The sequence below is a fragment of the Gamsiella multidivaricata genome, assembly GCF_025024155.1.
Source record: "Gamsiella multidivaricata strain RSA 2152 chromosome Unknown BC939scaffold_19, whole genome shotgun sequence".
Classification (NCBI taxonomy): domain Eukaryota; kingdom Fungi; phylum Mortierellomycota; class Mortierellomycetes; order Mortierellales; family Mortierellaceae; genus Gamsiella; species Gamsiella multidivaricata.
In genome coordinates, this window is record NW_026251727.1 from 23,909 (window position 1) to 51,390 (window position 27,482).

Here is a 27,482-nt window from a genome sequence, read left to right on the forward strand (position 1 = left end):
ATATCGTGTAGATATGTGTTTGGAGACACATCTCTTTCTCACTGACTTCAAAAACCACCATATATTTCAGTAGCCATCGCTTCCTTGATATAGGCTGTAGTTCAGCTCCGTTCTCTGATATCAGGTGTGTTACACTCTTGGCATACCTGGGCGATGCACTAAATTGCTGATTACCAGTAGTGCGGTGATAACGGGGTGTCATACTAGATCTACATGTAGATTCACATATCAGTTTCCTCGTCGCTGGATAATCTACCCCTTTGTCCAGTCCAATAAGAGGCTGGACTGTGCCAGATTCCACTCTGAAGCTGAATGACGAGGTGCCATGGAAAATAGAAAATAGACAGTCGTTTGTGATCATATTGGAGTAGTACTTTACGGCTCAAAATCACTATCGTGGATCTTTGCTAGATTTAGTATGCTATGATGTCATCAGTGCTTCGCCCAGTTTCTACAATATCTCAGTGTACTGTTGACACCGATGCAACTAGTATAACCCCTGTCTACGCATAGAACTAGATAGCAGCATTCGCCCCTTTTCACCCTAGATCCTCCGACACCTCAGATACTCCAATCGATTGCAAGCATCCCGACGCGTAGGGAGTTACCTAGCTTTCACTATTGTGGAAAATGATAAGCAAGGCGAGACCATGCGCTTTCCCGTCTCTACATCTGCCTAATTTTTATACCGATCTACACTCGCTCCATCAAACTGCCATTTTTATTTTACTTTTTTTCAGTTGGAGACATATAACTAGGGGGCCTGAATGTTCCAAAGTGAGGGGCGTCAGAGCGTGTTCTCTTTCTACTTGTAGAAACCGGACTGGAAGGTCCGGTGTCAGAAGCAGAAGCAGAAGCAGGAGCAGCTTGCACAGCTTGCCCCTGCCCTTGACCTGCTGCAATCTGAGCAATAGAGCTCAGGATCCGTTGCTCCATGGCCGTGATCAGCGTGCGCTGTTACTCTTGAAGCGCCATGATTTGCATGCGCTGTGCATGTTGCTGTTGAGCATTTGCAATGCCCAAGTCCCGCATGAACTCTCGGATAGTTGCACCAGCCACTCTTCCTGAATTAAATGTCATTGTAGCCGAAATGTCGTTATTGTTGAATATGAGTGCATTGCTGCCGCTAAACGCCTCATCGCCTTTGTCGTTCTCATCATTAACTTCGTCATCAGATGTACCTGAGGCATTGACGACCTCCAAATCATCAGGGAGAACTTGAGTGCTGTCAATAAGTTGAAGCCCTGGAACATTAGTCGGGATGTTGGAATGGGTGCAGACCCGTTTGTAATGCTTGCTCAGCCTACGCCTTGTCAGGAATGGCTTTCTGCAGACGCAGATGAAAGCCATGCTTCTATCCTCGCGCCTTTCAAATTGGACAAACACATTTAAAAGGATGTTTTTCACCTGAACTGGCACAGTTGAGTGCAGCCGAAGCAAGTAGTTTTTTTCTGACTTAGTCAATGACGCAGGCCTGTCCTTGTCCCTGACCGGGAGACCCTGTCAATGCGACGCTCCTGTGTCTGGACCGCCGCTTTCTTGTCCAGCAGTCCCTGAACACAGTTGTAGAATGTAAACTCGTTTCTCTGTGCCTTGGTCATTGTAGTTAGCGTAGCGTGTAGTGGAATGCTCGCGAGGAAGGTAATTTGCAACGGTGATGTTGGTTGTAGAGTGTTAGAGTGTGCACAGAGAAAAAAGTTGCGAGAAAGAGTGCATTTCACCATGTCCTTCACCTTGCATAGAATATATAACTTATATAACTCACCTCATAGTCTACAAGTTCTCTTCTTGACCATATCCCCACGGCCAGGCAATCTCGAGCAACGGCCATGTTGTGTCATTCTCTCTCTTCGTCCAATTGGTTTACGCCCATCCGCAGCTTGTCCTTTTGGAGCTCGTCCTCTTTTCTTTTTCGAAATGTGCAAGGCTGTTTGCATGCAATGCTAGACTTTAAGTCAGGATGATTAGGGTTTGTCTTATGTAAAAAGAAAAGAAGAGAGAGATTGCTAAATCGCGATGGATAATCAATGGTCATAGGCATCAGCAGCATCGGCAATACCACATATTCACCAGAGTCCGTTATACAAGGCTATAGTCTATGGTCTATCCAGACTGGGTATCCGGAGAATGTACTGAGATACGTCTTACTCATAGACTAGATACTCATAAACAATTGCTCTCAGTAAGCTCTTGATATTCACCTTGTGCATTGTCCAAAGCGCCTTTGCAATTGAGGAACATTTGGAGGTATCACCGCCAGTTCGCATTTTCAATCTTCTTCCATGATGAACTGAGAAGTGCATCTGGACTTAACTCACATATTTGACACTCCAAAACTAGGAACTAGAGAGATCCATTCAATTTGGCTGTAACCGTTGGATTATTTTTTGATACACAGGACAAGCGCGACGTGTATGGCGCTGTACGAAAGGTCGTTTGTAGCAACCGGCTTCTGAATAATACCTCTGATTGACTAGCAGCCTCGCTGCCTACCGTGGTAAGAGGCAACAGGGTAATGCGGTGTAGGGGGTCTAATAACGAGTTCTGTAACTTCTCATTAGTTCTATTTACAATAGGAGATACCGCGCGAATAGGACTTCGGCAAGGGTGTGCTTTAGTCACTTACTGGTTCGTGGTGCAGGATCCTCCTTTAGATCGGAATGTATTAACACAAAGGTAAAATAAACTAGAAGGAAATAGATATGGGGATCTGTTTAGCTAAATGGTACGAGCTAGGACTATATTCCTTTGGGAATAACTGGGGTAGTTGCAAGGAGCTCGCATATGTGATATCCGATGAGGTGAGGAGTCGTGACAATGAAGTCCACCCCTCTGGAGTCATTGTATGCCAATATTCACTGATCAGGCCTCGATTGTACCTTTATAATGCCGTTTCACGAGGGTAAGCCGATGATGGATGCTCAATGAGACGATCAGTGATCGGGGAAGCGCTGCAGGGCAAGTACAATATCTAAATAAGAGCGATTGACGGTGCAAAGGTGGCGAATGATCAGTATCGACATTCCCTGTTGACTGTATCTCGTTGCGTGGGTTGCTGACGGTGGTAGTCATTATCTATCGTTGATGCGGTGTTACCCGGACAATCTGGACGAATGTAATGTGTGATACAAACGATTTTTGGAAAGAAGATTCTGGTTCAGGAACCAGACCGTTTATTCTTTTATTCTGGAGGCGGTGCTCTTCCCCGTGATCTAATATCAACTTTGCGAAGCCAACCGAATGATTCTCATTTACTACACCACAGAATCCATTTGCATAGGTCGATCAAACTGGGAAAGCCCTCCGCGAGTCTTCTCTGGCATCACTACTCTCAAGACTGGACTCAGCCGAAATCATTGCGGTCTATTCCATCCGCAACAAGATCCGTCGCAGTCAACAGGAGTTCGTTGTGGTTATGGTTGGTCATTCATATTTTTGCACCTGCCTCTTGCTGTAAAACACGGGGATTGTGTGCAGGCACTTCTTTTGCGTGATGCAAGGGGACAGTAGGTGCAAGTATAAGATCAGCCTCGTTCTCAAGCGCTGGTTCAAGAAGTAGTGGCAGGATCTCGAAGATTTCGAGACGAAAGTTGGTTCAGAGTTCCTAGTCGCCTATCCGCATTACATCGCCCCCACCAGGATCGAGGATCACCCCGCCAGCACTTGTACGAGGAGTGTGCACACCCTATTCTCTACAGGGCCCTCGACACCGCAGCCAAGGAAGGAGGAGCGACTGAGGAAGAAGCGGTACGCATATGTCACAGGGATCGCGAGAAAGCTGGCCATCATGGGGACAGCTGATCCAGCAATTCATGATGAAGCGATACAAACGCTCAACAACCTCTCAATCTCGCTGAAACAGAGACAGGGGCTCATGGAGCTACAGGACGCGTCTGACAACGAAGCAGGTCTTGGTGTCGCTAAAGACCCACTTGTGGTGGAGCCGAAGGGGCATCCAAGAGCCAAACGCATCAAGAGCACCATCGAGATGTCACGACCATCCAAAGAATTCCATTCTGCTGAAACAGACCTTGAACAATAAACTAGTGCTTTTTTTTTAAAAAAACGAGGCCCTGTAGACTATTCCCGTGAGAATATGGCGCTCACCTCCCCGTGAAAAAAAAAAGTTCGAATTATTCTTACCGGGGTGTGAGAATAACCCGCTTACACCCCTGTAAGATGACAAAACGAGGGATAATCTCACGGGGGGTGTGAGAATAAAATCTTACGGGGGGGATTATATTCTTGATGAAATTGCCAACGCAACCATCCATGCTACTAGTCGATGGCTACAGCCGCTCGAGATATTGACTGCAGAATACCCAAATAATGCGATTTCCATAGACTCAGCCGACTTTGAAGCCAGATTGCTTTCACTTTCATTATGGCTATCGGCAGTGACTCTTAGTTTATTCGATTCAGCATCGAAAAGCGCATGAATGATGTTATTTTTGTGATTTTTGTGATTTTTGGCATCAACTGATCTTGCTCACGGAATACTGGTAATAGCCTGCACGTTCGATAGCCCGGCTCCATTGCCTTTTTTTTTTTTTTTTTTTTTTTTTTTTGGTGGCAACTATACTTTAGCTTCCTTCATCAACTAATCTTTCTCACGGACTTACCGTCATTAGTATACAACCACGCCATCTAAGCACGGAAGACTGCCCGGCATCATCACCGTCGGTAAGTAGATCGGTCGGGAACAATGGAGAGCTTTCTTTCCTTTTTATTTTCTTTTTTGGTGGCAACTGTATATGAGCTTCCTTCATCAACTAATCTGGCTGACGGACTACCGACATTAGCAGAGCACGCGCTTCAACTACCATGGCCACTCTCAAGCTCTTTTGTCTGGTCGATGGGGAACCGTCATCGGGTGCATTTCCTGTTGACATTGCCGCAGCAAACACCGTTGGTGACCTCAAGGACGCTATCAAGATCAAAATGACGCCCAAGTTTGACGACATCGCAACAGGTGAGCTCACCCTCTGGCGCGTCTCCATCCCAGTCTCAGCTGACGATGAGGAGGAGTCACCCATCACACTCGACACTCTGAATAAATCAAAGCCGAAAAGCTCTGGCCAACAGCCAACACCTTGGACATCTTCCCCGACATGCCAACCAAGGAGACAGTACATATCATTATTCAGCGGCCTCCGCAAGGTATTACATAATGTATAAATGCAAGCTTTTCAGCATACACTTGATTGAGTCGCGACACCCAATCTATGAGTCAATTCTAACGTCTCTTTATCATTTTTGTGATGATGACCATGCAGCCATGGGCCCATCTACATCCACTTCAGGTGTGTCTTATTCGAATGAATAAGCTTCTACATTGTCTATGGCGTCTGACAGCCTATTCTAACACTTTTTTTAAATTCAACCTTTGCTTCTATCATGAACAGATTTTGAGAGGAAGAGGAGAGCCAAAGAATTAAGTTAATGATCCTTTAAGAGTTGGATAAGGATTCATTACATCCTATCCCTGACAGGTCTTGCTTTATTATTATTATTAGTGCCACCACTTTTAAAAAAGAAGTGGACTGTCAATGGAGCAATCAGATTCGACGAGGCACGGTCAGTTTATTACGTGGATCCCACCGATAATAAGGAATATAAGGAAATAGTCTACTGAGCGGCGTTGAAGAACGAAATCTCATAATGCTCGTAGGCGCGCGTGCGTCTAGAAAGACAACACGGCTATACCGACTTGCACATGAGTTGGCTGAAATGGGTTATCGTAAGTTACTCTTGTCGAATGAATTGTTATCTGCTTATCCAGATGTCCTTATGTAATACTAATAATACCTCTGAAATAAATATGTAATGGTTAGTGCGGAGCAAATTCAAAGCAACAACCGCACAACTCCCATGATGCTATTAACCCAAACTACATGGTGGTCCCAGTCACCCAGCGGTGAAAACAACCGCAGCCGGGCGGAGACTTCTGTTCACCATAGCCATCCCGAAAGACGGCTCCAGTTTGCAGCACCGCCACAACCAGAAGGAAGTGGAGAGGTCGTATGGAGAGGTGGATCAATGCCACGAAGACCACTACTGCTACATACCCCAGCGCCCGAGCTCAGTTTATGAAGCCTCTTATGGACCCAAGGAGCAAACCGGATGCAAAACAGTTCAAAGATCAACAGCACCACCATGAGTCAAGGCGAACCCTAGCCATGGAGAGGTCATATGGAGAGGTGGTCAACGCAAATGCGAAGCGCCACTATTGCAACATGCTCCAGCGCCCGAGCTCAGTTCATGAAGCCTCTCATGGACCCAAGGAGTTGATCTCTTCACTGAAATGCGATATGGATCCCTGCTCACATCCCAGCGAGAAGTGGATTTCGAGGACGAACGAGGTCATATGGAGGGTTGTTACTTCTCACCACCTTTCTTGTCGCCAACGCCCCTCATGGACCCACGAGACTGACGAAGAGCAATTACTGAATCGAGATGCAGCACCACCATGATACAAGTGCCATGGAGAGGTCATATGGAGAGGTGGTCAACGCAAATGCGAAGCGTCACTATTGCAACATACCCCAGCGCCCGAGCTCAGTTTATGAAGCCTCTCATGGACCCAAGGAGCAAACTCGATTGCAGCAGCCCATTATCCAGCACCAACATGGCCAAAAGACCATGGAGAGGTCATATGGAGAGGCGGGTTATCCCACTACTGCTCATAGCCCCAGCGCCCGAGCTCAGGTCTAATGAGCCTCTCATGGACCCACGGAGGACTCTGCTCACGTTCAATCCTCGATTTCCGTGCACAACGCCATGCTTTGTTCCCCTCACGGAGCACCACCATTACCTTATAATGCTGGTCCAGTGTGTCATTCAATCGGCGAGTAGCCCTTGTTGCTGACCAGGAGCGGGTAAATGCAGATGTGGATGTGGTGTTAAAAGTGAAAGAGAGCCGAGTTGATGTGAAAGTGAAAGGGGAGTTGGTGAACAGGATGGCATGAAGCATGCGACGGGGGAGTGGAAATTTGCCACAAACAAAAAAAGATTGACGTCATACTCAGTGATTTGTATTTGAAGAGGTGTAGCGGCTAAGACCTATGCAAACTCTAAAAAATCCATTCCACATGTGGGATGAATTCAGGGCAAGGGATATGTGATTCATTATATAAGGGTTACGATTTTTTGTGAGCTCTAAGGGTGGGGTTACGACTTTTTGGCGAGGACTCTATCTCTGGCTAAAAGAATGGAGTAAACATTGGTTCCCTCCATCGCCTTCTCGATTCATGCCACCTGAAGAGTGGACCTCCTACCATTGACCCACTGTATGACGAAGGTGCGTAGGGGGTGCATTTGTGTGTTGTAGTGCCTCGATGGTGACAGTTGGTATTCCCGTCCGACCGGAATGGTGACAAAGCTGTGCAGTGATGTTGCCATGGTCGTTGATCTGGATGCAAGAAAAGTTGAGGTCGGGAGTATTTTTGACCAACAGTCGCGAATGTTAGACGCGTCTGATCTGTTTGGTGTGTTTCACTGACAAGCGCTAATCGATAAAGCATGGCTGGTTATCTCATATCCAACTGATAGACGATGATCGGGATGCGGAAGAGGAAATCAGAAGAGTCAATGGGCGACAAGGAGACGACGGAGCAAGCCCTTGGGGCATCAGAGGAAACCCTGGGAGCATCGGAAGAAGCAGCTTCAGCCGAGGTAACATGCTCTTCGACGATAATGGAAGACAGTCGACCTCATCCTCTATGGAGAACATGGGAGTAACTGACAGTCGCTGCCAACCTCCTTCTTCGCCAACTTGTTCTTTGTGGCCTTTAGGAATCACCGCGCCCTGCCAAGCGCGTGCTTGTCGATGATGTTGACGAGGAAGACGTAAGGCTTGAGTCGTCACCCGCGATTCTTCCGTTTCGTGTCAGTATGCTTGGAAAGGTGGGGTTATTCATGCCTGTTATATCCGTCTTTCTTGTATTTATCCACCTATAGGCCGCAGCTCTGGCCATCAAGCTGACCGACTTCGTCTATGGAGAGAGGCCAGTTGTCGTGGAGCGATTGGCGATCGAATATGTGGTCGAAATGCGCATGGATCCGCGCGTGGACCTGGATGAGTTTGTTGCATACATCAGATCGGAGTATCCGTCGGCACCGATCAAGACGATCGAGAAGACGTGGATCAAGCTCAAGCGGTTTTTCGATGGAGAGCACAAGGCACAGTACATGGTGATCGAGGCACTGGCGGATGTCGAGAAGATGGTCGACACATTCTTGGCGGCAGCCAACGTCGAGGAAGAGGAGGAGCACAGGGAGACGCCAGCAGACAGCAGCAATCGTGTGCAGTCGTCAGCTTCACGCAACACCAGATCGACTCCAACCCGCTCAACGAGGAAAAACAGCAACACCAGCGGCAGCAGCAGCGGTAGCCTCAAGCTCGAGTTGTTGGCGACTATGCGGCATGAGTACGAGCAGGTCTTTGACAGGTTTAAAGGCGAGTCATGGACCCTGCCCTCTGGTCAGAAGCTCGACGATCTGGTTCGACCGTTTGTCCTCAGCCTCACGGCAGAGTCGATGATGCATTCGTGCATCATTGACAACGTCGATATGGTGGTGGGGCTGGTTCAGGAGCAGGTGGACAAAGATGAACTCCTGCGTGTCCTGGACGACGATGAAGGCGACAACGAGCGCGCATGGCTTCTGACCGAGGCAGAGCAGGCCTTTATCAACTTGTATGACAAGTCGCCGACTGAAGTCAATCGTCTGATCAGTATTGGATATACGGGCGTGCTGGCAGAGGGAAAGAACCTCACAGAGGCTCCCGACGCAGCGTTCTGCGACGAGGTGCACAGTTTGATCGACCGCCTCCGGAGCATCTACAAGCGCAACCAGTACCAGCTTCCGGAGAAGCAGTCCGAGGCATGGTATGGCGGTAACCACTGGGGCATCTTGAATGATATCTTCAACGTCCCCGAGGCGATCAAGTACCAACCGGGCGAGATCTGTTGCGAGGCATCGGGCCGTCGGAAGAACGACCAGCGGACGTCGCCGCTGGTCAAGCAGCAGTGTGGTCGCAAGGCGGACGGCATTGTCAAGAGTGCCACCAAGTCGTATGAGCTGGCGATCATGGAGGCGACCAAGATCGAGAATGGCCCTCAAGGAACAAAAGCGATGACGGATACCGTCAAACTGGGCAAGATGATGAAGGACTGCTTCGACCTCATTCGTCGCAACTCAAGAACAGATGTGCGCCATAGGCTGGCCATCTATGGCATGAAGATCTCGGCAGGCATGATCACTTTCTACCGTCTTCGGCACCGTCACGGCCGATTCTTCCAGCTGACTTGCGAGGGCAGTGTCGCCTTCCCAGCTGTGTGGCGGACGGACGGAGCAAACACATCGGAAATCCTGACGGTGATTACCCTGCTGTTGGCCTTCCAGCGGCAGATCAAGGCCATGGCGCGCATGGTCAGTGACCTGACAAGTGCTAAATTTAAGCTGAACAAGGCTACATCTGGCAAGGCTGACAACAAGTGGCCATGCACACTGACCACCCCAGGCAGCTCGCCGCGCATGTGCCCCACCACCCCGCCTACTCTTCCTCCTCCGGTGGCTATCCCCGCACCTGCATCCACTCTTTAAGACGCTCTTTAAGACACTCTTTAAGACACTGAGGACGTAATTTGAAATCATGGGTCATAATGTGGTGGACCTGTCCGTCCGATTAAATTAAATTTCTATTTTAAATTTATAAAGACTGTGATCTCTGTTTGTCCTGGCCGACTTACAGCTATGCTATCACCTGCCGTGGGATAGCAAACTGTCCACAAAAACCAGATTCGACTGTAAACGTAAAAAGCCGAGGACGACCTCGACATATTAAAAACTTTAATAGGATCAAAAAAATAAAATAAAAAGAAAAGACCTCGCGCGCACAAGATCCTGGCTCTAGTTGGTATATAGGAGATTAATATGAGGTCAATGTAGTGAGGTGAATCTCTTGTTCATTTGTAAGATAAAAAAATGCCATTTAGATGGCACCGGGTGACAAACAGGCAAAGAGCAATATAAAAAGTTGATGAGTGGCAAGCAGCCAGGGGATCCATATGGCTAGTTGACGGGGCGACAATAGACAAGAAGGGGTATGACGAGTCGATCGGGTGACATATAACTTTTGCATGCAACTAAGGAAGTAAGGAGCGGCAAATAGCATAGGGGTCGACGAATAATCACACGTCTACATATGGCTGGCAGGGGTCGGCGAATAAATAATTTGTTGAAAGAAAACATACCGAGATGTTGAATAGGCGGGAAGAGGCGCTTGAGAAACGTGAGGCAGCATTTGCATTAGAAAAAAGGAGAGCAAGACAGAGACCGAAGCAAAGATCTCAACGGAGTGGGCACGAATTCAGCAAGAGTGGGCGCGTTATCATCAAGCATTAGCAGACTTCAAAGTAGACTGAGCAGACTTCAAAGTAGACCGAGCAGACTTCAAGAAGGAGGTGGGGAATTTTCGATCAAGAGCTTAAAAAATAAAAATAAACCTCCATCAAGCCCGTCTATGTAGTCGACAACGTGTTCTGTCTCTCAGTGTCTCATTCCTATTCGGCACCTCTACCTCGTCGTCCTCACTTTGCTCAACATCCGGGTCCTCATCCTCATCCTCAGGCTGGGATGGCTCAGTATCCGCCATACCTCTCTTGATTTCATCCCGGCGAACGATGTTGTGTAAAACGAAGTATGCCCTGATCCAGCTGGATGCCCTGTCCATATCCTTATCCTCCAAGTTGAGAATTTTGATCGGTAGGTGTTGTAATGACTGGTCCTTTAGCTTCAGCATGCCAAATCCATGCTCAACCTTCACTCGCGCAGAGGCATGGTATCTGTTAAACTCCCCTTGACGACCAACCGCGTTCCTGAATCGCGGAATCGCTGCAAGGGACAAGGCATAAGCAGCATCCCCTAGCAGGTACTGACGTCCTCGAAAATAACGCTCCTTGTGGGTATATAGGTAGCACCTCTTGTACGCGAGAGAGTCATGGATCGAACATATGTAGCCAGTCCTGACAAATGTAAAAAGCCCCTCATGGTCGCAGACGGCAGTGGCGCCTATGGCATAGTCGCACTTCCGTGTGACGAAGGACCCGGGATCGTAAGTTGGGGCCTGCTCTAGTGGAAATGGTACACCGTCAACAGCTCCAATTGTATCCGGAAATCCTCTGTTGTCCTTGAACCATCGAGATGTCTCGGCCTTTCGTGCTTCATCAGGCCAAACAATGACCTGTGCTAGCAGACCGTCAAGTGCATATATACACCGCCAGATGTAGGTATGAACAGACCCCTGACTGATACCGAAAATGAATGCCACCTTCTTGCTTGACACGCCTTTCGTACCAAAGCGAAATAAAGTGACCTTTAGCTGTTTCTCCACCGGTTCCTGCGGCAATGTCGGATTCTTGCTCTGGAAGTGCCTACTATCCTTGATCAACTCGACAATCATAGCTAGTTGTTCCTGTGTGACCCGCAGGATATCCCTGAACTGGTCGGGGTCATATGCAGTAGAAACCTCCTCAACCAAGACCTTCGAGGAAGCCATACGTTTCCGTTGCCTGAGGTAGCAGGAGCGGTGCATTTGCAGCAGAAGACGGCCATATTCCATTACCAGAGAAGGATAAGGTGCCCACCCAAAAGACCCAGATGTCCTCCTGGAACTCTTCCTCTAGCTCGAGCATGCGTTTCTCGCAAAACTTGATGGGACGCTGTCTCTTTGTCAATCGAATCCTGGGCATGAAGTGAAGGGTGTGAGAGAGGAAAGTGAGGTAGAAGACGCTGCAAAGGGGCGATGATTGCCCATCTTTGCACACATTCACTCACACCGCATGCTTCATTTTGTGTAACATTGATGAATGAGGCTCAGGATAAGGGCAGCGTGGAGGGTAGCGTGCAAGCGCAGCAGCCATTCTTTTTCATATCTCCGTCGCGCCATAGTAGTTGTTTGCAGTGGAGAGGGCATAGTGCTTTTGAGGAATTAATGATCTGGCGGGTATAGAGAGAAAGAGAACAGGTTTTCTTCACGACCATGGTACGACTGACGATTGGTACGTGGCTAAGAGGTTTGAAATAAAAGAGGCGGGTCAATAGAGGAGCGATAATTAATAAAATATGGTCGGGACCATGTCCGGGATGCATCATGTAGTAATGGAGAGGCCATGTAAAATTCTACATATGCAAGGTCATTTTCATAAATTTCCATTTTATTGTGCTAATTGAGACAAAACGCGACGCGACGCGTTTATCTTTTTTTTTTTTTGGGGGGGGAGGGAGGGGGGGAGGAAAGGAATCGAGCAAACAAGCATCGCTAAAAATAATCCGTCGTGCCGCCCTGGAATAAACGCAGACCGATAAGCCCTTCTGTTGTTGCACAAACGGCGTTCTAACTCCTCTGGCCACGAGGAAGGGAGAGAGAAAGAGATAAGGCGGGGCCTGAAGATCGTCGATTCGTCCTTCTGTCTAATCCTCCCAATCACAGGATCTGTTTACATGGCAAAAACATACTCGTTCTGCGATGTACGTTACATCTATTGTCTATTTATTTATAGGAATTGCCATGCTGTGGACTCATGGGAAACATTCGTGCACAAGAGCTTCTTTCGGTCGCTTAACGGGCCAAGCTGCTGAAGGTCAACAGTTGTTTAACATGATCGTAGGTCGTGGAAAATTAGGAAGAGGTATTGCTGTTATGGGATCTTTTCTAGTACCGACCACACACACACAAAAAAAAATAAAAGACCGTCGTTATCTCTGTTCATTTCCACACCCCGACGATCGATCTACTCACAACTAGAGCTGCAATGTACGCATGGAATATAGAAACAGAAAACAGAGCCTGTCAGAATAGCCTGCAACTCATCAAGCGCAGCAACCCTGCCCAAAAGCCGTTCTTTTCCCAACCCTTCTTTTCTCTCTTATCTCGGTCGCTGACAGAAAAAAGCAACAGTAATAATAATAACAACAACAAACAACGAAGCTACGTTTCTCTTTGCCCTTTTTTTTAACGCTCTTGCTACTCCTCTCTTTTTTTTTCCCGCACATATTCATTCACTCGCACATACAGCCATGCTCTCCATGATCCGCAGTTCTCTGTCCAAGGCCGCCATGGGACCAGCTGCCGCCCGGCGCTCCATCTCCGCCTCTTCTAAGTCCAACAATCTTACCACTGTAGTGCCTCTGACTCGCGAAACCAACATGACCACCTCCGCCTCTGCCTCGCCTTCGTCGTCCAGACGTGCTTTCAAGTCTGTTGCCTACACCGTCCTTGGCAGCACCGCCCTCATCGCCGGCCTTTCCCACTTCCTCAAAGATGAGGTCGTTTACTGGACCCCTAACGTTCGCAAGTAAAAAAAAAGAAAAAAAAAAGGAGGGACGCGGATCAAGCTAGATGAGGATTACCTGTATTGCAGTTCCCGTTGCCTCTCTTGGACTGGAAGGGGGGGATTCACTGGATATTTTCTAGACCTTTTTATTTTTTTTTACATATACCCCATCACATTTTACGCATCATCTTGGACTTTGCCCACTTTTAGAAAAACTATCTTCATTGAACAGCGCTCGTGTATAAAAGACATTAGTGAGAAAGAACTATGGTGCCATTGTAATGTCGCATCTAGATGACATCTAGTCTTATTGGTTTATTAGTACGTTATTGTCATATGAGTGAATGTGAAGAGTCATGTTAAAAAAGCTGTTTCTATGGCTTTTCTTCAACCGCAAAACGCTCGCCAGCTCAAGAGAGAGAGAGAGAGGGGGAGAGAGAGAAGGAAAAGGAAAAGGAAAAAAAAAAGCTGGCTTTGACCTTAATTCTCCTTCTCCTCCTTAAAGCTCTTCAAACCCGGCCTTCCGGACCGCAACATGCCATCGACATGATTCGAGCATAACAGAGCTGCGACCATCACCAACAGCTGGAAAGGCACGAGCGAGAACGCGGCCGTGGTGCACGTCGACAGCAGTTTCTCCTCATACACGCTATACTTGTGATGACAACCCGGCAGATTCGTCAGCGGGAAGCATCGCAGGTCGTAGGCACCGTACCAATTTGGATCCTGGTACCCACAGCACTTCAACTGTGTGTGTGTGTGTGTATGTTTTTAGGGAAATGAAAGAGAAGAAAGGATAGGAAGAAACAAGAGTTGCTAATGATCAGTCGATCGAACGAACGTGAAAGAGGGGGTTTTTTCCTAGGGCAAAGAACGAAACCCAAAAAGGCCAAAAAGGCCAAAAAAAAAAAAAAACATACCTGACGCTGGACAACAAGACGCTGCTCGCGCGTATACGAATGGATCCACTCGTCCTTAATACGCGCACGAAGGTGGTTCTTGGATCGTCGGAAGGCAATGTACCCAACGGAGACGTACAACGCGAACACGGGCCACAACAGAAGCGCGTAGATCGAAAGCCATAGCCTGTTCTCACGGAAAATCCCAACAAGCCCTATGAGCGCGCTGATAACGCCCAAAAGGCCTCCCGCGAGCGAGACTAATATGGCGTTTAAAAATAAAAATAAAAATATGCTGTGAGATCCCCCTCGTGGTCTCTGCCAAAGCTCAACCTATGCCAAACAGGGCCAAACAAAGGGCAGAAACAACATACGGTAGATAAGGTTGCTGTGGAATTCCATCACCACAACTGACAGATCGAATTCTAATGGAGGCAAGAAGCAGAGACAGACGCGTCGACAGGTTAGTTTGCTAGATATCTGCATAAGGCAGGAGATCCCAGGACGATCCATATGCAGAACATACTGTGCGTCATATATCCAATGGCGACCGCAAAGACCGCGCACGAGTATCCGAGTAGCATGATCGTCGAGAGGAGCAGGATCCACTTTGATTTCGTCCAGCGCTTATAAAACGGATCCTCAGCATAGCTCTTCTTCATCAGGGCCTGGTATGCGTACCACCGCTGCGCCAATCCCTCCAGTGTCAGATCCGTCTGTGTCACAGCATAGTTCGGATCCATCCCTGAACTCGAGTTTCTAGACGAGCGATGTGTAGAATCCAGAGTGTTGGTGTTGTCGAAACCGTCGGACGACGCTGTAGTCGACGAACCAAATGCGAACGGGGACGCAGGACGAATCGGATTAATAGCTGCTAGTGCGGCTGTAGAGGGGACAAGGCCGTTGCTGAGGATATGATTGTTGTTGTGGACTGCATTTGGCTGCAGAGGTTGCTGCTGGTACTGTTGCTGTGCTGCTGAGGGTGGTGTGCCGTTGAGTACGGGGTGTGCTGCCGGTGCTGTTGCTGGTACAGGTCCACGGTTTTGTTTGAGAATCGACCTTGGCAGTGCAGACGTTGAGACCGAGGCGGTAAGAGTCGACGATGAGGACCCGTCCGAGACCAGGAGCGGGCGCCTGCCAGGGACCGGTGATGATTGTTGCTGGTGCGGCTGTTGTTGTTCTTGGTGTGGTTGTTGTGCTCCCGCAAGAGAAGAATGCAGAGGAATGATTGATGAGGATGTGTTATCGCTTGCCAGCGTATCCTTGCTTTCCCGCTTGAATATGCTCTTCAAAATACGCTCTTTGGGCGACCTGGCACTGGCACTAGTGGTGATCGCATTGTCATTCCCGAGAGTCGGGCTGGCGACGGTGCGTTCGGGCAGGGACAGGTCGTTGTCTGTGGAGAAGGACTGGTTGATGAACTCTAGGTAGGGTGATCCGGGCGCCGTGATATCTTCAGTATAGCTATTAAATTCAGTTTGTTTACAAGAAATTTGTGTCAGTAGATACATGAAATTCCACAGAGAGCCCCAACCGCCCCGGATATGGCGTCATCCGTTCCTGGCTGTCGTCCTTTTGCAGTCAATCGTATCCTGGTTGTCCCTGATTAGGTGATTGGTGTGGTCGATGGGTGCCCAGTCTGATACATAACCTTGCAGGCTAGTATTTCGGTTGATTCCAGCAACGTAAACAATCACAACGTCCCATTCTAAATTTCTTTTCACAGGAGATGATTGATGCAGTAAACTCAAGCTGGTGCAGGTGTAAGGTGCGTTACCTAGGATGCCTATTCGATGGACTGTTGCTCCGGCTCTCTACGGTTCTCACAGGGGTGTGTGACATGGTGAAGAAGATCTCTGCCTACTCTGCCTAGATGTGTTGTTGGAGTCGACACGCACTCAGCACACAACCCAAAAAAAACAGCTTTTTTCGAATTCACACAAACTCCCTTTGGAGGTTTCAGGGCAGATAGATAGATAAGTAGATAAATAGATAGATAAATTTGATTGTAGAGAGAGCTGGAAGATGAGAGGAGGATGAGGTTCTGCTGAGGAACAGCCGGGAGAAGAAAGAGAGAGGCAACGAAGGTTATCGGGCGTGAGCAGAGGGAGAAGAGAGGGCAGGGGTGTGTGGACCGAGTTGGAGGAGTGGAGTGAGAAATGGAATAGAAGGAGTGGAGTGCAGGCCAAGGAGGATGAAATGGTCGAGGTGTCAGCAAGAGGAGGCGAGGATGGGTGTGCGGGTGTGAGGGAAGAGAGCGAGAGAAAGAAGAGAAAGAGACTACAACAACAACAGCATCTTAACAGCAACAGCTCCAAACTCGCTCGCCTCCTCCTCTCTAAATTCAATTCAATTGCATCAAATTGGCTTTATTGTTTTAGTCCGTCGAATCGTTCAACTGCAGGACCATGGAAAGCATCCCCGCCCAACTCTATTTTAAGTGTGCTTATTATATGTAGCCTACATGTGTCCTGTATGGAGTCGCTGTAGATCTGCATCCGTCCCATCGATTGCAACATCGTGCAATGGCTGGCTACCTGCCTGCACACACCACTAGTCTAGCCCACGCACACGCACACTTCCTGCAAACACGCTTATGATCCATGTCCTTGCATCCTCACATCCTCATTCCCCAACTCTCTTTTATTTAACGTGTATCTGTATGGAGCTGCCATCATCTTACGCGTAGAAACAAAGAAAAACGCCTATGCACTTGCACATTCTTGTATCTTGTATCTGAGCAACAAACAAAGAGATCCGGGGGGTTTTTTTAATGGTTAGGCTTTCATCTCATCACACCATACCATCCTCTCCAACATTCCCGCTCTCCACTGGAAAGAGAGGTTCTTGAGCGTTCTTGCAAACTGCCCACAGGGTCCGGGAACCCGCAGAAGTATGTGGACACAAAGATAGATGAGTCCACAGTCTGGTTCTTTGCAGCCCATTTTGTCCTCCCTTTCTTGTCTGTGTTGTACCTTCAGGATTACAATGTTTACGTACTTTGTACTTTCCGAGACTAACAAGGGCTCGAGGTTACCACGTTAACACCGGCCGCAATCCTCACAAGGCAGCATGGCTATAATTGTATATGAATCCGACTAATCATGTTCACCCTCTTGATGCAGCATTCGACCCATCCATTATATACTCCACAACTAGATACACCATCCACCCCCTGCACTGTACTTTTTTCGAGGTATATATGCAGCACAGCGAATCTCTTTTTGCAACAATCCTTTCCGCAATCTCGCATCGCCATATTTCACTCCGCTGGTCTGCTCACCAGTTGCTCAACAATTTCTGTCTACATGGAACGAACATGTAAACAGAAGGACGCGAGCCCTTTCTTGTAATGATGAGATGATGAGGTTATGTCCACCCAGCACATTTTCGCCATAAGCAGACACAGAGGGAGGGGGGGTTGTACCACACGAACACCACAGAAAACAACCAAAAGAATTTCTGATCTGCACGTTTTTGGTTCTTTTTGGGTTCAATTAGAAGTTTAACAGCAAAGCGCGCTAGACTATCTATAGTCCACCCACTCGCTCTTCAAGCGTTCCTGCGTCATGCTTGATCGTCAGCCAGAAGAGATGATCGATCCGAGGTTTATCTTCAGATGTCTTGATACCAAAATACTCAAAATCTATATTTCTATTACGGACGTGTCGCTTCGCGTTTTTTAGAGGCCCGTCTTTACCGGGATAACTGATTCAAGCTAATAATGCAGGATCAAGGGAACCATACGTGTAAGGATACGGCTCAAAAAAAAATATGTCGGTGTTAGATAAAATCAGACAAAGAAGAAAAAAGATAGTCGAGAGAAAACGCGTGTGAGCACCGATGCTCAACCGACAGCTAAAAAGGATAAGGGCATTGAAGAGGAATAATAATCTAGTGCACCCTCGATCGGGAGAATTAGGTGCTTTTCACGAAGACGAGGTTAAGAAAGCATGGCGGACGAAGTATAGGAGCTCAAAGAGAGGTCAGCTTCCTTCTCTCCTTCACGGCCTCGGTCACATCGGTTAAGGAGATCCAGGACTGAGAAGTTGCAGCGAAAATTGGAGGACCTTACATGGCTGCTGCTCGTATTGGCATTTTTGATTACATACGCAGCTCCAAAGAACGCGGCAGGGTATGTATTTCTGCTTCAGCTGTAGCTTTGTCTTGCATAGTGTATGCGACGGATATCGTAAAGAATCCTGTCCAGAAGAGAGACGTCTTCATCCGCACACCCAGGGTAGGGAAAAGAACGCGGTAATTGTTCCCTTCACTATTGCCTCCTGTTGTTTGCTTGATCGCGCTTGATGGTGCTGTCATCATGCATCCCCTTCAACAAGAACGTGCTGCATCTCTTGAAAAAGGGGGGAAAGGGAGGGGAGGGGATATGCACTGCTGGATTGAATCATAGCCACTCCATTGGGCACATTGCCATGCGAGTAAGAAGAGTCCCTCCTGGGAGCATGAGTTCCTCGCCTGGTCTCCAACAAAGGTTCACCCGTTCTCCGTTGCCTGATACTACCGTAGGAGAATTAGTCGGCCGACTGCTGCAAAGTTTCCAAGTTTTTTTTTCCGTCCGCAATCTAGTTATGGTTGGATTAAAGTTGTATGCGGCTGTAGGGTCAAGTTGGACAATAGCCGGGCAGAACAAGACCGTTATGAATTAGGGAGAGATTGAAGATATCCACATGGCACTATTAATTGGGTGTAAAAAGGATATATATTTACATTATTTGGCCTGAATAGGGGAGATCGCGCTGGTTTTTAGGGTAAATGAACCCAGTTGTTTGGTTACTGGGCGCTCAGTCTATTTTTACGTGGGTGGTGCAATGAGTGTGTATTTTTATTTAATAAATGCGGTGTGTCTATCCTTCCACACAAGGGCAGATGGTGGCGGACTATGCCCTATCTGGTACCCGCCGTAATTGTATGTCAACCATAACAGAAGATGATGAATGTCCAAAGGGTATGATAGAGTATGGCACATCGATAAATGAAGTGTGCACCATACATTTCACAGCGGTCTATGCGCCGTGCAGCCGCACCAGGACCAGAACCAGGACCAAGACCAGGACTAGCAACAGAGACAGTTGCCTCCTTCTCTCTTTTTGTTGTTATCCAAACCAATACCCACCATCCGAGACAAGAGCAGGTGTTCCAACACCTCGTCTCCTTTTTTATTTTTATTCCCCCCCTCCTCAGCACATTCGCCATCACTCGCCCCTCTTCTTTCCATCATCCCATTCCTCCATCGCCTCTTCGCCCCCTCCATCCCAGCAACGATAGCAACGACAACCCACCCTCCCCCTCCACTTCCACGCATCCACTCTTCAACACCCCCCGCTCGACTTTTCTCTTCTCTCCTTGTCTTGTCTTGTCTCGTCTCGTCTCGCCTCAGGTACCAGTTCGCCACCAAAGTTCATCTGTGCCTGAAAATTTCCTCAGAATCGAAGCTGATACCTCTCCACTCCTCTCTCAGAAACGAACCCCCATTTTGGCAACCGGCACCAGAACAACACTTCAATCCCAACTCTACGCCAATTCTGAACGACAATCTCATCCACACTCGCACGCACGGATAGAGATCTACTACAGCCATGCTGTACCTGACAAAGGACCTGTTCCCGGTCTTCGTGCCACTGGGCGTTGTCGGCTTCTACCGTTATCTCTGGTTCATCATCAAGCTGCTCGCCTACTTCTTCTACCGCCCAATGATGCCAAAATCCAACCCTACCTACCGCCCTGAATACGATGTCACCATCATCGTGCCCACCATTGATGCCGGAGAAGAGTTCAAGGAAGCCGCTCACTCATGGCTCCTCAACAATCCCAAGGAAATCATCATCATCACAGAAACAAAAATGAAGGACGCACTGCAGGAGCTTGCCAATTCAGTCGACCCAACCAGGATCCGAGTGTTGACCGTGCCAAAGGCCAACAAGAGACTACAGATGGTCGAGGGAATCAGGAACACAACGAGCGAGATTATTGTCTTTGCAGATGACGATGCTATCTGGGCACCAACTTGTCTGGAGTACATTCTCGCCTGCTTTGAAGACCCGAACATGGGAGGCGTCGGCACCTCGCAAATCGTAAAGTCTGTGGGTCGTTACCAAACCGTCTGGGAAGTCCTTGCCGGTTTCCGCCTCACCATCCGTAACATCGAGATCGCGGCTTCAACCCATATTGACGGTGGCGTCTGCTGTCTGTCCGGTCGCACGGCTGCTTATCGCACATGCATTCTACAGGACCCTCAGTTCCAGTACGAGTTCACGCACGACTTTTGGCTCGGCAAATATCCGCTCAACTCTGGGGACGACAAGTTCTTGACGCGCTGGATGGTCTTCCATGGTTGGAATACCTATGTTCAGATCTGCAAGGAGGCAGAGCTACTTTCGACTTTCAAGAACAACTGGCGATTCATCAAGCAGGTTCTTCGATGGACCCGCAACACCTGGCGATCTGACTTTCGTTCCCTGTTTACCGAGCGTGTAATCTGGAAACGGCATCCCTATGTGGCCTTCACCATGGTCGATAAAATCTTCAACCCAATTACTCTGCTCTCAGGACCGATATCCGTGATTGTCATGGCCGCTGAGGGCAAGTTCCATTTGCCACTTTGGGACATTATCATCTCCTATGTTGTTTGGCTGATGATGACGAGAATCATTAAGCTGCTCCCGCACCTATTCAAGAGACCTCAGGACATTATCTGGGTACCGGCCTTCTTGATCTTTGGCTACTACTTTGCCATCATGAAGATCTATGCCCTCTTTACACTGCACGAAGTCGGTTGGGGAACTCGAGCTGGTATTGATCAGACGCCCGAGGAGGCGCGACAGGCGAAGGAGAAGCAACTTCAGGAAGAGCAGCTTCTGCAGCAAGACATGGAGAAGCAGGCCCTCGATACAAGGGACTCGGCCACTCAAGCCGCTCTGGCAGCAGCAGCAGCAGCAGCAACAGACCAACAGGAACGCGAACAGTTGCGACGACCTGTTATCGTGGAGATGAGTTCAAGACCGGATTCTCCTGGCAGTGCCGAATTGATTCAGCATTTCAGTCGGCAGCAGGAGCTTCAGAGGCAGGTAGCCGTTACAGGATATGGTGGACGTTCAAGGGGACAGGAGAATTCGAATTATCTGGGCGATCCGGATACGTACGAATACAATCAAGATGATGAGCTGGCTCAGTATTTTGCACAGGCGGATGCGGAACTCACAAATAGGAACACGCAAAACGACGCATTCGGGTACCATGGCGGCTCAAATACGACAGGGCAGCACGGACGTGGAGGAGGAGCAGGCGCGTCCTATCGGTGAGCCATATAGATATGGAAGAGGAAGAGACAAAAGGGAGAGGTGGACGACAACTTTTAACGATGTTTTGCCTATTAGCATAGACTATGCTCGTATAAACATACACAACACCCATCATTCAAATTGCTTTGACAGCTAGTCTACATGCTTATGTATGATAGAGTCTAAATGACAGGAGGATTGTCCCATGGTGCCTTTCTCAGTTAGCCTAAGCTCAATGGATGGGCAGTATCTTTGCCGCCAATTTTGAGTTGCAAGAGTATCACGATGACCTCAGTCAGGAACGAAGGGACCCTTCTCGCGAGTAAGGGGGGGATGAAGCGTCGCTGGAAGGGCGCTTTAAAAAGCGAAGGATGCAGATTCTCCTACTTGACTCATCCCTTTCCTCATTCACCTTGCCATTCCACTTGCCCCTTCCAGTCGACCCTTTGCGTACCGAAGAAGGCGTTTCGTCGCGGATACATGACCATCCTATAAAACGAACAAGAAGCCTATCCAATGCCTGGCAGTATCCACTGCCGAGTGCAACTCTCGAGCAGTCAATTACTCTCCCTTACCGTCAACAAGCTGTGCAAACCCAAGGGCCTCCCTCCCGCCGCACCAGTTCCCTTCACCGAGACCTCAGCATTCACCTCCAGGGCGACGTTTTCGACCGCACCTCAACCAAGGACGTTCTTTCCACGGAATCATGCAGTCGAAAACAAGTCTCCGGCCTGCTTTCATACCGCGACCAAGACCTATGGACTCCTGACACCAGACTCATGGACGCATCGGTTCTCATCAATACAGCCCTGCGGCAAAGTTTCCTCCCTGGTAGCGACAGCGCGGTCAACTAATACCACCACCGCCGCTAGCAGCAGCAGCAGCAGTATGATTAATAATCTTCCGCCATGGACCAGGAAGCCATTATCCCAAGGACCTTTTACATTACCCAAGAGCATCATCCGATCACTGTCAACAAAACCCTCGAAACCACGGGCGCAACAACAGAGAGGAGAAAACGGTACTGGCAACGGCAACGGCAACGGCAACGGCAATAATGGGCGCAAGATTTCGATGGCGGATTTTAATGATGGGACAGACCCGGCAGCGACGCTCCAAAAGTCCTTAGCGGCCGTCCCACACTATGCGATTAAGAATGAGATCAAGCTCAGGTGCACGGAATTGGATGCCAAGGGTATCATCAGGATCACCGCGGGCGAGTTCATGAAATCGGATTTATGTCAACAGGTAAAGATGGCTGATCGTATTGTTGACAAATTTGCGCAGGAATGCGGTTGTGGTTCTGCGGTGTTGAACTCTGTGTGTGCGTGTGTGTGTGTGTGTGTGTGTGTGTGTACGCCATAGAGTCGTCATCCGCGTTAATTTTGTGAACATGGGCTGTTGAGCAACGGACTAGAGTTTTCTGTTTTGTTAAAAACACAGGATATTTATCATCGTCCGCCCTTTATAACCTACCTTCGTTTACTCCCCCTTCCCCATAGCATGGACTGCATGCCCGCGACCTGCGCAAGATCGATGGAGGATTCAGCAACCAGATGCCTGTAATCTTGGTCCGACCTGAGGTTATTCTCGTGAATCTGGGACATATCCGGGCGTTGATCAAGTCGGACTTGGTGATTCTCTTTGATTCCCCGGACACGAAGGATCGGGTCGAGGACTCACCCTTTGTCAAGGACTTGCAGGAAAAACTGAAAATGAGTAGTGTCGAAGCTGAGGGACAACCGTTCGAGTTCAGGTGAGTGAGTACAGCATTGCATTATCAGAGGCGGAGGGCTTCAATACCGAGTGCATAAATCGTGTGCGGGGGAAGGGGGCGTGGGCGTTGTTCTAAAAACATCGAGGTTTTCTTTCTACTATTGAAACATGTAGGGCATTGGAATCGATTTTTCTTTCGGTGGTGGCATCACTACATGCGGATATGGAGATCCTCGTGCACTTTGTCACCAAGCTACTGTCGGAGCTAGAAGAGGAGGTCAACCCAGAAAAGCTGAAGGAGCTCTTGCAGTACACCAAAAAGGTATCCAAGTTTGAGTCCAGAATACTCTTGATCCGCGATGTCTTTGAAGAGCTGCTGGACACAGGTAAAAATATCAAAAAGATGTGTGCAATGGACAGTTCATATTCGGATTAAGAAAGAAATCCGAATGTGTACAAATCCTTTCTTAATCCGAATGTGGACTAAACAGGGACACAACATTTTTGCTCTAACACATTGGTATCAAAATTGGAACCTCTTTGTATAGACGAAGACCTGGCTGCCATGTATCTGACAGAAAAAAAGGAAGGCCACCCACGCGTGACAGATTCACACGACGAGGTCGAGATCCTTTTGGAGGCCTATATGAAGCAGGTCGAGGAGATCGCGAACGTGGTCTCGATCGTCAAGCACCAGATGCAGTCGACTGAGGACTTTATCGATGTCATGCAAGGCGCCAAGCGAAATCAGTTGTTACTCTTCGAGCTCCGTGTCTCCATGGGGACCCTGGGGATCTCGTCCGGAGCGATCATCGCAGGGTTCTATGGTATGAACTTGCATAATTATCTTGAGAACGATCCCTATGCGTTCGGGATCGTCACCGCGGCTGCCTTGGGCATCAGTTGGACCGTCTTCGCGGCGTGTGCACGAAAGCTGAAGATATTGGCCAGGGGGACAACTTGAGAAGAGCACGATTAGAACGAAGTAATGAAACAATAGACACGGAAGAGCAGAATGTGCATAGTTACAGTACGCGTGTGGAGTGGCCTGCATGCAATGTCCACACGAAATTTATTGCCAGCTGAAAAAAAACAGTTCCTTTTAGTTATCATGAAGCTGGTCGTACCAAATGTTGTTTTTGTCCAAATTTTCGTGTTCTGTCAATATTTGTCTCCTCTGGCTCATTGTACCTTGCCCTCTAACCACATCACTCAGTAGATCTAGCTCGTCCCTCACGACTGTGACAATACTGCGAGTAAGCGACTTATGCAGGCTGAACTCTAGAGGATAGCAAATGCCTTTTTTTTTTTTTTTTGAAGAAACACTACGCGGCATATGTTCAAAGCGTCTTGCAGACCCTGCATCACCTGCTCATGCAATTCTTCCTCAAGAACGTCGATTCTTGCGAAGAGCTCACGTCTGGCGGCAGTTCCATTGGTTATTGCTTAAGTTGTTCCATCTCATGATCCTTATCATCCTTCACGGTCGTCTGTATGTGTCCCTGCATTGCTGTAGGCACAGCAGGGACATGGGCGTAGCAGTTGCGGATGGTGGACTGTGTCACCTCATCCCAGACAGAAACAAGGCATGGTCATAGCTGACCGTTGGGGATTTTTTTTAGCCTTGCCAGATTTTGCCTCTCCTCGATACTTGGATACGACATGAATCATATGCCGACTATATTTTTCACTTTGAACAAGCGGATGATTCCAGCATCTATAGGTTGAGCGACTGATGCTGTTTTTAGCGGTAGACAAATAACATTGATATTCTTGAGGCCAAGTTCGTCGGCGTTGGCGTGTCCTGGTGCATTGTCCATCAACAAAGCAATATGTCGCCCCTCCATAGCAATGTCGAGCTTCTCAAGCCAGTTCTTGAATAAATCCCGTGTCATGTATCCACTGCTCTTAAAATCAGTCTTTAGTCGTGCCTCTGTGTCCGCATCTAGGCCTTTAGGGCGGTGAGCGGCTAAACGTAGCCAAAGAAATGATGAAAATACTGTTAGGTTGCGAGTGCGGCATATGCGCGTACGCTTCCTAAAGTGTGCTCGCCTTACACAGCACAAATGGCTTCCTATTTTCTGATCCATCAATGTTGCAGCACAGCAAGATGGATACCCTGGCATCCTTTATGACCTTTCGGCTGCGGACAACATTAACTGACAAAGTTCTGTTGGACAAGACCTTCAGATATAGACCGGTTTCATCACAATTGTAGATATCTACCGGATCGTAATTGGAAAGTAACATCGCGGTCTCCTTGAATCGTGGGCCGTGCTTGATCATATCAACATCGTCCTCCTCGCCATGTGCCGTGTGCAAGTGAATGTGGTTGTTTCCTTTGAAATTCATGAGTCAACCGTCCGAGAAGTCGATCGGATCGGCCATTTCCCTTAGTCGATTATCATTCACAGGATTTTCTGTATGAGAGGTTAGTAAGGTGTAAAGTGGAGATCTTTGTTGCGTACCGAGGGCCTACTTGCTGGACTTTAAGAAAGATGTCGTCTGCATTCCGGAGTATACGAGTAGTCCCTGCACCAATGAAGTTGTATTTTTCTCTCCTGCAAATGGTAGCTGCTAGAAATCGTGGATCACTTTCTCGTTCGACGGGCACATTCAGCCTTCAAGACTGATGAAATAACTCTGCGTCGTCTTATTGACAGATGCTTCAGTCGTTGAGGTTGTTGAGGAGCTTGTCGACTTGGTTTTAGTTACTGGGCGTTTCTTCGCAGGAGGTTTATCTGGAGTTGTTGTTGTCCTTGAAGGTTTGGATTTGATAATTGGCATAGTGGACTCGAGATGGGCAATGGGCAATGGGCAATGGGCAATGGGGATGGAGAGTGGGGGTTTTCCTCACACAGGCGTAGGCACTCGCCGCATAAAGTTCTGATATGTTTATTGAGTTGACAGAATACGAACATTAGGAGTCCATTGTCCAGTTCAGCCTACACTCGGATTAAGAAAGAATTTCTTTCTTAATCCGTCTTGACGAGCCCTAGTAGACTGGGTCGCGCTGGCATCGAGGTCGTTGTAATCAACATACATATGCGGCGGAGCGGAGGACAATCCGTTCCCTGGTATAGAAGGAATGAAATGAAAACGCTGTTAGAATCAATCGTAAACATCCTCTGGCAGCTGGCAGCTGGCACCAGAACACTGTATCTTTGCCAAAAAAAAAAAAAAAAAGAAAAAAGAAAAGAGAACGATGCCATTCGTATTCGCGAAGAGAAATAATAGTGAAGACTAGGCTCTGCTGGCCTCTACGGTGATCCGCTGCAGTTGTATGGCTACTGCTGCTCTTGGGTCACTGAGTGAGTCTGTGCTGAGGTCATTGCTCGAATAGAGCGGAGCAGAGACATTGTTGGGCGAAGCAGAAATCAAAAAGATGTGGTATAATAAACAAATGTGGGAAAACAAATAAGGGTGTTAAAAATCAAAAGAGTAGGCTCAGGCACAGGCAGTGTAGCCACAAGGTTCATACTCCTAATCGACGTGGTCGACTGTGAAGGCGGCCTTGGCCAGGTAGATGCAGCGAAAGATACTGTAGTCAAGAACACTGACTCTTGAGGAGCCAGAGCGGCGGAGGGAGTAGGATGTGTGCGGCAAATGTCGGCTGAAGCGCATTCAGCAGCACTGCTGGATAAAAGTCATGCGCTGTCTTGGACATGCAAATTGACGTGTTTTTGGATGAAGGGTCCCACAGTGGTCCCATGGACGGTCAGATCAGTTGCTACGGCAGTGGCTACCTCCTCCGCAGTATAAAAAGACCTCGCTTTCTTCTCTTCTCTTTTTCTCCTCATAGATAGCCCACAAGCCTAGCTTGTAATGAGCCCTCTGTGGTCCTAGTCAATGGTAAGCGTTGCAGTGACCTCTATTGGGTACGCACTCTTCCCCCGAGGGCCTCCACTCTAATCCCCACGAACACTGGGTAGAGAGGGACACTCAATGAGGGGGTCGGGCACGCGTATCTAATAGAAGCGCCCCGGAGTCTTTGGCCGTCAGGGGATTCGACCGCATTAGATCGCGCGAATAATGCGAATATATTTTTGGGGGCCCCCTTTGGGGCCTTATTCTCTTTACTCAAAAAAAAAAAAAAAAAAGGAAAAAAAGAAAACGACACAAGTGTGGGAAAAGGGAGCTCATGAGAACCAAGACAGGAGCCAGATGCAACGCTCATGTTGCTTTCTGCATTCATTCGGAATCAGATCACTTCGCGACGCGTGCGGTACTCT

General features: G+C 48.3%; 9 protein-coding genes across 9 annotated transcripts; 6 read left to right on the forward strand and 3 right to left on the reverse strand.

The window, feature by feature from the left end:
• Positions 1-533: 533 nt before the first annotated feature.
• On the reverse strand, positions 534-1,803 carry BC939DRAFT_445581 (uncharacterized protein). Its single transcript, XM_051554823.1, is given in 5 exon segments — positions 534-916; positions 962-1,064; positions 1,182-1,500; positions 1,530-1,753; positions 1,765-1,803. The coding sequence occupies 4 exon segments, from the start codon at positions 1,722-1,724 to the stop codon at positions 727-729; spliced, it is 807 nt and encodes a 268-aa protein (XP_051414077.1). The 5' UTR covers positions 1,725-1,753; positions 1,765-1,803; the 3' UTR covers positions 534-726.
• Positions 1,804-3,122: 1,319 nt separating this feature from the next.
• Positions 3,123-4,048, forward strand: BC939DRAFT_445592 (uncharacterized protein). The gene is given in 3 exon segments (XM_051554824.1): positions 3,123-3,490; positions 3,524-3,747; positions 3,765-4,048. 3 exon segments carry the CDS (start codon positions 3,241-3,243, stop codon positions 3,855-3,857), a joined length of 567 nt encoding a protein of 188 aa, XP_051414078.1. The 5' UTR covers positions 3,123-3,240; the 3' UTR covers positions 3,858-4,048.
• A 776-nt stretch (positions 4,049-4,824) lies between these two features.
• On the forward strand, positions 4,825-6,160 carry BC939DRAFT_475409 (uncharacterized protein; the record flags this gene model as incomplete). Its single annotated transcript, XM_051558493.1, has 5 exons — positions 4,825-4,972; positions 5,065-5,160; positions 5,517-5,577; positions 5,688-5,740; positions 5,961-6,160. 5 exons carry the CDS (start codon positions 4,825-4,827, stop codon positions 6,158-6,160), a joined length of 558 nt encoding a protein of 185 aa, XP_051414079.1.
• Positions 6,161-6,983: 823 nt separating this feature from the next.
• Positions 6,984-9,861, forward strand: BC939DRAFT_445601 (uncharacterized protein). Its single transcript, XM_051554825.1, has 4 exons — positions 6,984-7,432; positions 7,552-7,674; positions 7,795-7,848; positions 7,960-9,861. Exons 1-4 carry the CDS (start codon positions 7,370-7,372, stop codon positions 9,604-9,606), a joined length of 1,887 nt encoding a protein of 628 aa, XP_051414080.1. The 5' UTR covers positions 6,984-7,369; the 3' UTR covers positions 9,607-9,861.
• A 2,182-nt stretch (positions 9,862-12,043) lies between these two features.
• BC939DRAFT_527285 (uncharacterized protein) lies at positions 12,044-13,596 on the forward strand (the record flags this gene model as incomplete). The annotated part of the gene is made up of 2 exons (XM_051561411.1): positions 12,044-12,062; positions 13,079-13,596. The coding sequence occupies 2 exons, from the start codon at positions 12,044-12,046 to the stop codon at positions 13,360-13,362; spliced, it is 303 nt and encodes a 100-aa protein (XP_051414081.1). The 3' UTR covers positions 13,363-13,596.
• A 221-nt stretch (positions 13,597-13,817) lies between these two features.
• On the reverse strand, positions 13,818-14,898 carry BC939DRAFT_395178 (uncharacterized protein; the record flags this gene model as incomplete). Its single annotated transcript, XM_051552208.1, has 3 exons — positions 13,818-14,084; positions 14,258-14,531; positions 14,759-14,898. 3 exons carry the CDS (start codon positions 14,896-14,898, stop codon positions 13,818-13,820), a joined length of 681 nt encoding a protein of 226 aa, XP_051414082.1.
• An 855-nt stretch (positions 14,899-15,753) lies between these two features.
• BC939DRAFT_421918 (uncharacterized protein) lies at positions 15,754-16,500 on the reverse strand (the record flags this gene model as incomplete). Its single annotated transcript, XM_051553099.1, has 1 exon — positions 15,754-16,500. A coding segment is annotated over one exon (478 nt), but the record flags the coding sequence as incomplete, so codon positions are not given.
• Positions 16,501-19,833: 3,333 nt separating this feature from the next.
• BC939DRAFT_483611 (nucleotide-diphospho-sugar transferase) lies at positions 19,834-21,555 on the forward strand (the record flags this gene model as incomplete). Its single annotated transcript, XM_051559198.1, has 3 exons — positions 19,834-21,046; positions 21,079-21,392; positions 21,439-21,555. 3 exons carry the CDS (start codon positions 19,834-19,836, stop codon positions 21,553-21,555), a joined length of 1,644 nt encoding a protein of 547 aa, XP_051414084.1.
• A 139-nt stretch (positions 21,556-21,694) lies between these two features.
• Positions 21,695-24,479, forward strand: BC939DRAFT_445614 (uncharacterized protein). The gene is made up of 4 exons (XM_051554826.1): positions 21,695-22,782; positions 23,037-23,290; positions 23,425-23,636; positions 23,799-24,479. The coding sequence occupies exons 1-4, from the start codon at positions 22,051-22,053 to the stop codon at positions 24,212-24,214; spliced, it is 1,614 nt and encodes a 537-aa protein (XP_051414085.1). The 5' UTR covers positions 21,695-22,050; the 3' UTR covers positions 24,215-24,479.
• The last annotated feature ends 3,003 nt before the right edge of the window (positions 24,480-27,482 follow it).

Excerpts from the sequence above, each read along its gene's own strand:
- BC939DRAFT_445581 (XM_051554823.1), bottom strand. The coding sequence starts at position 1,724 with ATGGTGAAATGCACTCTTTCTCGCAACTTTTTTCTCTGTGCACACTCT. Across the intron at positions 1,065-1,181 it reads GGAGGTCGTCAATGCCTCAG|GAAGAGTGGCTGGTGCAACT; the intron begins GTACATCTGATG and ends CATTTAATTCAG. Across the intron at positions 917-961 it reads CAAATCATGGCGCTTCAAGA|CTCTATTGCTCAGATTGCAG; the intron begins GTAACAGCGCAC and ends ACGGATCCTGAG.
- BC939DRAFT_445614 (XM_051554826.1), top strand. The coding sequence starts at position 22,051 with ATGCCTGGCAGTATCCACTGCCGAGTGCAACTCTCGAGCAGTCAATTA. Across the intron at positions 22,783-23,036 it reads AATCGGATTTATGTCAACAG|CATGGACTGCATGCCCGCGA; the intron begins GTAAAGATGGCT and ends CCTTCCCCATAG. Across the intron at positions 23,637-23,798 it reads TGAAGAGCTGCTGGACACAG|ACGAAGACCTGGCTGCCATG; the intron begins GTAAAAATATCA and ends CTCTTTGTATAG.
- BC939DRAFT_445592 (XM_051554824.1), top strand. The coding sequence starts at position 3,241 with ATGATTCTCATTTACTACACCACAGAATCCATTTGCATAGGTCGATCA. Across the intron at positions 3,491-3,523 it reads TGTGCAGGCACTTCTTTTGC|ATCAGCCTCGTTCTCAAGCG; the intron begins GTGATGCAAGGG and ends TGCAAGTATAAG.
- BC939DRAFT_445601 (XM_051554825.1), top strand. The coding sequence starts at position 7,370 with ATGGTGACAAAGCTGTGCAGTGATGTTGCCATGGTCGTTGATCTGGAT. Across the intron at positions 7,675-7,794 it reads AAGAAGCAGCTTCAGCCGAG|GAATCACCGCGCCCTGCCAA; the intron begins GTAACATGCTCT and ends TGTGGCCTTTAG. Across the intron at positions 7,849-7,959 it reads ATGATGTTGACGAGGAAGAC|GCCGCAGCTCTGGCCATCAA; the intron begins GTAAGGCTTGAG and ends ATCCACCTATAG.